Source organism: Sarcophilus harrisii, chromosome 4, assembly GCF_902635505.1.
Source record: "Sarcophilus harrisii chromosome 4, mSarHar1.11, whole genome shotgun sequence".
In the NCBI taxonomy this organism is placed as follows: domain Eukaryota; kingdom Metazoa; phylum Chordata; class Mammalia; order Dasyuromorphia; family Dasyuridae; genus Sarcophilus; species Sarcophilus harrisii.
In genome coordinates, this window is record NC_045429.1 from 55,332,115 (window position 1) to 55,342,971 (window position 10,857).

The 10,857-nt window shown below is 38.2% G+C and overlaps 1 protein-coding gene across 1 annotated transcript; it reads right to left on the reverse strand.

Annotated features, from left to right (window-relative positions):
- Positions 1 to 937: 937 nt before the first annotated feature.
- Positions 938 to 9,331, reverse strand: CREG1 (cellular repressor of E1A stimulated genes 1). The gene is made up of 4 exons (XM_031936832.1): positions 8,792 to 9,331; positions 6,298 to 6,420; positions 5,097 to 5,281; positions 938 to 1,705 (listed from the first exon to the last, which is right to left on the reverse strand). Coding segments are annotated over exons 1-4 (627 nt in total). The 5' UTR covers positions 9,110 to 9,331; the 3' UTR covers positions 938 to 1,704.
- Between the last annotated feature and the right edge of the window lie 1,526 nt (positions 9,332 to 10,857).

The following is a 10,857-nucleotide window of genomic DNA, read 5'->3' on the forward strand; positions in this document are numbered from 1 at the left end:
AAATAGCTCCCCAAATCTTTTCAAACACTGTGTTTCCCTGAGTTATATGAATTCACTGAAACCTCAAGGGCAATCAATTTACAGTACAAATATTTGTTGAATAGCTATTATTCATTTTAAGATGGAACTCTGGATAAGGCAAATCTGTATAGGACCTGATCTTACTTAATGAAATTCTAAAGGACTTTAATATGATGTTGGTAAGGTTTCATCCCTTTTTTATTCCCTTGATGTTGATTTAAACAACTAGTAACAAAGCATTTTTTAAAAAATGCATCAATAACAGAGTGATGAGGACAACTCAAGAAGTACTGTCACTATCGCTATAGCTTATACACTTTCAAATAAAAAATTTTGTCTGAAAATGACTATTGGAGATATAGAAAATAATATTTTAGAATATGATATTTAGGAAGAAATAATCTTATAACAATAATCAATTTTAACAACTCAAATAGGGGATAGGAACTGGATTGGTGATTTAATGTTTAAAGAACTCTCAGACAAGAAAATTTCTTCTATCAATGCAAATTGGCACTTTCTCTGCAACTTACAGCTTTAAGAGAGATGTCTATGATACTGAGAAGTAAAATTACTTGTCCAGTGTAATATAACGAGTACATGTGTCTTGAGGGTGAGATCTGATCCCAGCTCCAACATACTACCTTTTCAAGATAATAGCTCTTCCTGCTTCCCAAAAGGGTTCAGACTTATTTTTATAATCATTATGATAATTAGCAATAACGTCCTCCATTACATTTTATTTTGAAGAAAACATTTTTCCTTTTCTTTATATGATCTTCTCTCTCCTGGTTTTTTTTCAAGAGGGGTTGGAAAAACCACCTAAAAAAAGTCTGAATGACCTTATTGCCAAAAGCAAGAAAGCATAGTTAAAGAACATTGTAGAATAGTACCTAAAACCATGGACTCATCTTAGTATTTACTCACAAATTCCAACACTTTTTTTTTTTTTTTTTTTTAAGGGAGGAAGGGAATCGTAAGAAGAAAGCTATTTAGGTAAAATGGGTAAAATCAAACTTAGGGACAAATTCATCTGCCTACTTGATTCCACATATTGTCACAACAATTTCTTCACAATCTAGCTTTGTTCCTGTATGAATAGCAAGAACCCCAAAATCACCATACATAAGCTGATTAGTTGTCTGAAGCTTCATTTGGTTTAAAAAAAAAGTCTGTCTGTCAAGATTCAGGCACATTCGGTATATGGGCAAATTTTTCACTTTTCATCCTGTTCAGATAAAACTATTAAAGGCCTCATAAGTAGTGACTAGTAAGTTTAGTGAGCAAAGAAATTTCCAGGAATAAACAAGAGCTGAAAAAGCTTCCAATCTCAAAGACCCATTTTAAATTTGCAACTTTTGTTTCTGAGCATACTACATTAATACTCAGTAGAACCAGAATTCCTTTTTTTTATTTTTTTTTGTTTTTTTTTTAATTTTTTTTTCAGAATTCCTAATGACATTATTTCTTTAAAAAGAAAAACAAAATTCAAAATGTCATAAAAATATTAAATCTAAATTTTTCAGAGCAAGCTTTTGATTTGAATATTAAGCATATAAAAATAAGGTGATTTTTTAAAAACAAAACTATGCACAGAAAATTTTACGCAGTTTCTCTATGTATCCCAAACAAAGTAACTCAAGTTTCTTGATAGAATTATGTAATTGACCATATTCTTCTTCACCTGGGGAAGGGAGAAAAGAATTTTTATTAAGCTGAGTTTACATGTGCAAAGATTTTAAACATAATTTATTTTAGGATGAAAACAGGGAATCTTCAACCCAAAAGAAACATTAGTCTTAAGTACACCTAGTCTATGAAGTAATATTGCTTTGGTTATCATTAGTCTAGAAAATAATTTTCCACCTGGTAGGCTACTCTGATAACTTAGGTTCCAAACAATCTCTTTCAAAGGAAGGAGAGAATAATAGTTATCTAATTAATACTCTGAATGGGCATGACTACATGATAATTGAAAAGAAGCATAACATAAAAAGAATGGTTTATTAGACTACCAGTAACAACTTACACTTAGTAACATGAAGCAGGTAATACAAATATTATTCCTATTTCACAGATGAGGAGTTACAATAAGTGGCAGAGCTGGAACTAATACCCAAATTCTTCTAACTCTAAAGCCAATAATTTTTTCCTCTCTATTATACTCCTCCAAAACCATGTTTTTCTCCAGGTTTTTCTTTCTATGTGTTTCTTTCTCTCTGTGTATCTGTTTACCAGTTCATTTTTACTCTTTTCCTACTCTTTTTTTCCCCCATTTCCTCATTTCTCAAAGAAATTTTCCCTGTTTTTACTTAATTGATTTTTCTCTGTTGGAGAGCAGCTGCCTACAATAGGTTCTTGATGCCTGTTCTAGAGTATTTTGAGTCATCATTTCAGGAAAAAAAAAGAGGTCTTGTAAGCAATATTGGCTCATGCTGACTTCATGATAGTAAAAACCATGTTTTCTCCTCCATGTTTGAGTAGTCTGCCTTAGGATCATAGCATATACTTTCTTCTATGATATCAAAGAAAAAAACAAAGAGAATCAATAAAAAATCAAGATGCTATGAAATGAATTGATGAAAAGACTTATCTCTCTTAAGTCCCCTTAGCCAAATAATTCCCAAGTCTTGTTTTTAATTCTGCAACATTTTTTGTTCATAATTCCATTCTTTCTTCTGACATGGCCTCATTGTCCCTCATCACTCCATAATTGCACTAATCTTTCTGCCTCAAGTCTCTCCCTCTCTTGTCCATCTTCCACTTAGCTGCCAAACTGATCTTTCTAAAGCATAAGTCTGACCACATTATTCCCCCCATTCAATAACTTTTTCCTTTCTAACACCTCTAGGATCAAGTATAAAGTCTTGTTTTGCTTTTACATCCCTCTATAAGCTGGCCTATTCCTCTCTTCTTAGTGTTCTTTGGTCTCCCCTATGTAGATGCTGGGATCCAGACCACCTGAAAGTTCTCAAACATGACACTCCATTTCCCAATTCTGCCTTTTCATGGGATGTCTCATGCCAAAAATGCCCTCCCTCCTCACCTTCACTTTCTGGCTGAAATCCTACCTTCTGCAAAGAAGTTTCTCCCAGCTGTCCCTAGTTTTTGTCCTCAATGTCTTTTTTGATTAACTCCAATTTATCCTGGGTCTATCAGACTTGTTCAAACGTTTCCCTCCTTACATTGTGAAATATTTGAAAGCAGGGACATTTTTTTGACTTTCTTTGTGTCACCAGTGCCTCAAACACAGTAAAACTATAATTATTCCTTCCACACAGCAACTTTTCCAGTAGCAGTTTTGATATCACGGGTTGTGAATTTGTAGGGAGTTTTGCAGAAGTCACAGATGACATATGAAGGTCAGTATTTTTGGTAGGGCCAAAAAATTTTACATGAATTTTCTGTATTCCTGGGATGTTATGCCCCTAATCCCTGAGGTGTGGAAGGGATAACTATAGGTGCTTAATAGCTGCTTGTTGACTTGAGCTAACATTTAAATAAGTCTTCCTTTTATCATAGCTCAGTATTAGATTGATTGATGGCACCTAGGAAGATTATTAAAGGATTAATTTTTTTGAAAGTATCACATCTAAGTAAAATTAAATTCTAATTTAAAAAGCTTTTTGTTATTTGGAAAAATAACATCTTCTAAGACCAATATTTATGCACGGGAAGAGGAAGAATGATTTGAGCACTTGCAAAAATGATTTGAGCACTTTCTCCCCCAAAAGTTCTTTCAACAATCAGTTTTTCAGATTAACTTTCCCTCCCCAAAATGTTTACTTTCCCCTTTTCCTACATCACAATGATCTATTAGCCCAGAATTAAATTAATTTTAAATTTCCTTGGTATGGTAAGCATGCTGGTCCAAATCTTAATTTCTACGCTTCTTTTTACCAAGAGTTGAAATGATTTCTATTCCAGTTGAATTGTTATGCATATAAAACAAGTTTATAATGTGAAGGGGCAGGGTGATATTGTGGAGAGAGCCCTGGTCTTGGAGTCAAAAGATGTGGGGTTAAGTGTTGGCTCCATTGTTCATTAACACTGTCACCACAGGCACATAGCAACCTCCCATCACCCATTTCCTCATTTACAAATGAGAATAATAGCATTCATCTTCTCAATCTCAGGGGACTGCTATGCGTCTCAAATGAGATATATGTAAAATACTTTATAAAGTTTATTTTTGCTATTAGAAACAGTATAAAGTGTGACTCAGATAAATGCAACTAACAGAGCAGTTATTCAAAATATAACTCATTTCAATTTAAATTTTTATTAAATGCTAACCTTATGCAAGGCATTGTGTTAGAATGCTAGTTATACCAAGACAAAAACAAAATAGTCCCTGTCCTCAAAAAGTTCTGTTTTACTGAGAGATAGAACACATATGTAAGTTAAGGAAATACCAAGTATATAACAGTAATTTCAAGAAGGAGGAAGCCCTAATCACTGAAAAAATTCATTTCCAGAAAATGGAAACCGACCATGTTTTTCTTCAACATGACCATACCAACTCTTCTCTAAACTTCAAGGAATCTGATCTTATTCCTTAGTTTCTATTCCTCTGCCAAAATGTCCTCCCTCCTCTCTATCCTCTCTCTATTCTCATTCAACTTCTTCCCATAGTTCTTTTTTTTTTCTTCCTGTGGTTCTTCTCCAATCTGTTCCAATATCCTGATTTTCTGATATACCAGTCCACATTTCCTAGAACATACTCATTGTTTTTATTGTAGGCCCACTGAATAAGGAAAAAGTTCTACAAACACCTGGGTCTGTAAGAACTGTCCTAAGGGTGTAAAAAGATTCAGAGAATAGGTTGTCCCTAATTTACAAGAGTCAGATTAAGTAGATTAAGTACCTCCCCACTCCTTTTCTCATTTGCTGATTTTAATACTTTTTTTTGAGGAGGTGAGGGCAACATTTCAGACTTTCCTCATCTTTAATAAAATCCCAACACAGACTTTAAAAAGTCTGTATTTTCCCAAAAATTAGTATTGGGAACTCAGGCAACAAATGTGTAGACTACTAGAAATAGTCATATTACCAGAAAGAAGATAGATACTTACTAAGGTTTGGCTTTAAAATATTCTTCAGGTGTCACTGTTTTGGCTCCACCAAAGAAATCTATGACCCAGATGTTGGTTATGTTGAATTTGGCAAAGAACCAGTTATGATCTGAAGGCCATGATTTCATTTCAGGGTGACGAGTGAATAATGACTTTTTTGCAAAGGCTATTTCTGTATCATTCACCTAAAAATTATCAAAGAAGAATGTAATTTTTTTTCTCCATCAGAAATAAAAATCCTTACAGTTTTAATACTTTATTTTCTAATCTATTGAGAATATGTAGTCACCAAAATCTACAGAGTAATTCAGTTGTAAATCTTGATTTTTTTTAAGTCAGGCAAGTAGAAAGAAGGAAATTTTTAAAATAATAATTCAGTTTTTTAAATCCTAGTTATTTGTGGGTCATAATAATAGATATAAAGAAGTGGGAAAATACTATCAGTACTGATTATCTCCCTGGAAAATGGATGGTATTTCTTAAAATACTTAAGTAACTTGCACTAATTATAACAATAAAACTTATGATAACTCTGTCTTTAGAATCCTTAAACCAAATATATACAATTACATATACAATTTGACTAAACAAAAGAAATGTTACTGACAGATATTTAACATCTGAAGACAGTACAGATGGCAATTGAAGATGCTCAAAAGACAAAACTAATATAAAATTGGAGGTAAAAATTAAAACACTTTAATAAAATTCAACAACAAAACCTTTATTAAAAGAGCAGAATTGGACTGAACAATATGTTGGATATCCAATTTCCTTCTGCTGTTTTTGCCATTTTCTTCTTTTCATCAATTAAATACCCAAAAGTGACTCTCAACTGCTCTTTAAATAAAGCTTGCCTCAAATAAAAAAACATGAAATGCTACAAAGAAGGTTTGTTAGTCCACCAGTATAAGTAATTTTAAGATCAATATCAATTACATTTTATCTAGTGTTTCTTCCACATTTTGTCTCTCCATTTCTTTCCTGGACATCATTCATTACTTTTTCAAATTTAATGCAAGGGATGTTGCACCTGTTATGCTTACTACCTTAAATAAGGATGCTTTTCCTCTACAGTATTCTCTACAACTTTAATGACAAATCAATATAATTAAGTTCACCAAGCTCTTCTTTACTTGATTAAGAGAATAAAATCCCATTACTTTAAGTCTTTGTTTCTTATTATACAACGACAACTTACCACCTTAGTGACTGTTCCTGAAAGCATTATGTGAGCACAAAGAGGACTCTGAGGATCAAATTCATGTTTCTTGCAAAAACCAGTCTGTGCCAAAGACAATGTCAAACCGGCATTTGGATTCGCCTGCAGAATGACAATGAAATCTGAAATCTTTCTGTTAACTGACATCTGGAAAGTGAATAAATTTCACAGATGCCATGAAACCCCCAACACTATTACATATTTTCAATAGCCACTTCCACTCACCTTCCTTCAAATAATCACCATTACAGACAGCATTTTCTACTCATGGCTGGGATGCTTCTTAAGCCTACAGTCAGTGATCTTTGAAAGATCGATGGAGAATTGTAGCTACTATAAGGCTGAAGAACAAATAATGTTCCAATTTTCAAAAGAAAAGAATATGGATAGATTCTGAGAAGCTTTGATTATTAAAAGGTAGTCTACATTTATCAAGACCAAGATATGCCAGACTAATCTCATTTTCTTTTTTTGACAGAATATCATAGGAATGCTACAGATATAATATTACTTAGATTTCGGTATATGAACTAAAGAAATATGGGCTGAATGATGACATAAGTATGTAGATTTGGAAGTAGATGAATAACTGTAGTAAAGAATTATGGGTCAATAGTAACTTGAAGAGAGATGTCTAATGGAACAGTAATCTATCACTGGTTCTATGCTTTTCAATAGTTTTACTAATTACTTGAATGAAGCCATAGGAGATATGCTTTGGGTCATGGTTTGGGCCCTGATTGGCTCAGAGTAGATGTAACTAGCAATTGTTTCTTTTTTGGGCAGAAGATCTATCCCTATACTCGTAAAACTCTTGTCTTGCTGAAAAATCAATGAAGCAAACTTCATTAAGGAGGAATAATTGCATAGAAATTAAATTAGGAACTAAGACTTATAAGGAATAATAATTACATTAGGAATAAACACATGTGTCCCTGACTAATAAACTTTTTTTGGGGGGAGGGGCTGAGGCAATTGGGATTAAATGACTTGCCCAGGGTCACACAGCTAGGAAGTGTTAAGTGCCTGAGGCCAGATTTGAACTTCAGGGCTGGTGCTCTATCACTGCACCACCTAGCTGCCTGCTAATAAATTTTTAAAGTGCTGTTCTCTGTTTATGAACCTAATTCTATTCTTTAATCAATCCACAAGCATTTATTAAGCATTTACTTGATATGCCCATGAATGTACAAAATGCAAGAGATAAGAAAAGCAGAGTCCATGACCTTAAAGAATATATCTTTTGTCCTAACTGTCTGTCTTTCTCTCTGCCTAAGGTTATGATATAATATGAAATTTAATACAGAGAGAAGTTGCTCAATAGCTAATTTATCAATTATCAAGCGGCTTGATCAACAAGTACTTTGGATAGCTCCAGCTGGCAGAATCTTTAATGTGACTTTTAAAATAGAAGAAGTGCTCATTCCTGTTGTAATATCCAGATAAGATGAGGGCTAAGACGAAAGAGTATGGAAAATGCTAAGTAAGCGTTCACAGCGCGTGTCTGTTGGGATATGAGGCTAGTTAAATGTGCCCCGTTAGATAAAAAAAAAACAGGTCACAGTTTGGATGTCAGACTGTGCTGGCTTTTTGTACAGACTCTTTGGGAGACAGTGACGCTAGGTCAGAGACAACCCTAACCGCCCCTCCAGCAAAAGGTGGCCACCATGGCCTGGAGTCACAACCCCCACAAAGGCAACAAGCAGAGTGTTTTGCGATCTGGCTTTTAGACGAAACTACAACTATTTGCTGAGCACAATTCTGAAGGTGCAGTGGGGGGAAAAACCGTAAGACATGGCCCTTGCCATCAAGAAGCTCTCTCTAGCCGGAAACGAGTTGTAAAGGATTAAGTGCAGGGGAATATCCTGATTAATGGCAAAACCATACTAAATGCAGGGCCCCGCAGCTGCTACAGCGGCTGAGAAAGGCTTCATACAAGACCATGAAGATCTGAGCCGGATTCTAGGATGGGTGGAGGAGGAACAGCAGCATTCCACAATCGATGTTGTTGATCATTTCATCAGTGGGGAGAACTATCCAAACGTCGAGTCGTCTGTAATTTATACTGTAATATATGTCAGTCATGTAGGTCCCTAGTTCAAATCCAGCTTCAAAAATACACGGGCTTCGGAACTCTGGACAAGTCATCTAACTCCTCACCCTCAGTTTATTGTGCTGTAAAATGGGCCAGACCCGCACCTACCTCCCGGGGTTGTGGGGAGGATGGACTGGGATAAGGGTTAAGTGCTTTCCGCGCGGTGCCGGCACATAGTAGGTGCTTATCCTTGCCCCCCTCCCCCTTCTTTCCTGCTACCCTTCATCCCGCATTCTCCGCCTCCCCCTTCCTCCTTTTTCACTTCCCTCCCCCCCCCCCCCCCCCCCCCCCCCCCCCCCCCCCCCCCCCCCCCCCCCCCCCCCGTGGCCCCGCGGCTCGGAGCTCGGCCCGGGCCCAGCGCGCGCAGCCGGGCCTCACCTGCAGGTCCCCCACCGACGTCTGCAGCGGGCTGAGGTAGAAGTAGGGCACGCCGCTGCTCCCGCCCGCCGGCCCGTCACTCAGGGAGAAGATGTTGGCGAAGGGGCGCCCGCCCACGGCCGGCAGCGTGGACAGGGTGGCCACCGCGCCCCAGTCGCACTCGTGAACTATGAACCGGGCCACGCGCGCCACCTCCTCCCGCGGCGGCAGCGCGCGCGCCTGCGGGGCGTCCGGCCAGGCCGGCGGCGGCAGCAGCAGCAGCAGCAGCAGCAGCAGCAGCGGCGGCAGGGCCCCGAGCGCCGCCGTCCCGAGCCTCATCTTCCCAGCAGCGACCCGACGGCGGCCGGACCCGGGTAATGGCCGGGACGGTCCCGGGGCTCCGCCCCCCGGCCGGGCCAATGGGAGCCGAGAACGGGAGGGGGCGGGGCCCGGAGGGGCGCGCTCCGAGCGCGTGACCCGGTGTTTACTCTCCTCGGCGACGCTAAGCCACGCCCCGGGAGGCTGGGCTTTCTTTCGCGCTTCGCTTTCCGGGGACCTTCCCCTTCAGTTCTGGCTCGTGACTGTGTGACCCCGAGTGATCTTCCTCTTTTGGAGCCAGGCTGGGGCGGCGAGCGGCTTCCCCTCTCCGTGCGTCCCCCAGTGCCCGGCTCCGCTTACTAACATACAGCAGGCGCTGGATAAGTGCTTCCCGCCTTATTATCCAAGGCAGACTGCAGCGCCCTTGGGGCGACTGGGGGGCGACCTCGGGCCTCGGGAATATACTGGGCAGGGCTCCCAGACCAGGAGCAGAGTATCCCCGGGGCCTGACCAGCCTGGGGGAGGGGGGCCTCTGGTGACGTCAGTGCCCCAGGACACTCGGCCACCTCCGTGCGTTCGCCCTTCTAGGTTTGCGTGTTGTCTCCAATCCGAACGTAAGCTCCCCGACGGCCGACCCGCCTGTTTATAGCCTCGGCGCTTAGCGCAGCGCCCGGCATATAGTAGGCGCTTAATAATTGCTTATTGAATAGAAAAAATTGAGCAGTCTGATGCATTCCTTGGTTCCCTCCCTCGGAGTAAAGTTTGTAAATGAACAAGATAACAACTAGATAATTGTATTCAAAGAAGGGAGAGGGGGAAATTCAAGGATCGAGTTAGAAACTTATGATTTGAAGTTTTTGTGTCAGGCTTGAAGTCCTAAAAGTTTATTAGCCAAAGGGTAAAGTGGTATTTTCTCCTAAAATATCTCATAAGTGCTTCAGAGGGCTCCAAAATCCACCACTTAACAAAAGCATTAATTAATTAATATAATTAATATAAGGCAATTTCTTTCAAAGTGCAGTGAAAATAGCAATACATTTGATCCAGTGCTGAAAGGAACGTTCAGGCCTTTATTAAGGGTTTATTAATGAATTAATGAGTCACCTCCCATGGCCACACAGTACTTGCACACAGTAGGTGATTTATAAGTGTTTATTGAGTGGTTTGACCCCTCCCCTTCCTGTCCATATACCAATCAGCTGTAAAAATTAATCTTTGTTTAGGAGAATCTAATCATATCTTACGCACATCCCTCATTCAACAAATTCCAATGGCTGGCTATCATATTTGTTTATGATAAATAGGCTCCTTTTTCATTCTTATTTTGGAAAATCTAGATTTTAAATTAAAATTAAAATTACCTTTGCAATTAAGTAATAAGCAGGTCTTCATCTCATTTCCTTTTCTGAGTATGTGTCAAATTTTGAACTGTATAAAGTATATTATTTTTGTATATTATATATTATAGTATATTATGTATATTATATATAAAGTATATAAATTTGTTATTTAGAGTTCTAACGTGAACAAGTTATTCACTTTATATTTCTGGAACAAAGTATGAATTTGAGGACTTTGATTTGTTTAAAATACTCAGGTGTTTTATTTTTTTCAAAATCATGTAACATACACAATAGGAAATTTGTTTAAGAATAAATTTACTTGGTTTGGCAATTGTTAATGCTGTAAAGTTACCCATGTATATATCCTGTAAATAAAAGGCTATTAAATTAAAAAAAAAAAAAAAATAATAATGTTCTAATCCAGGG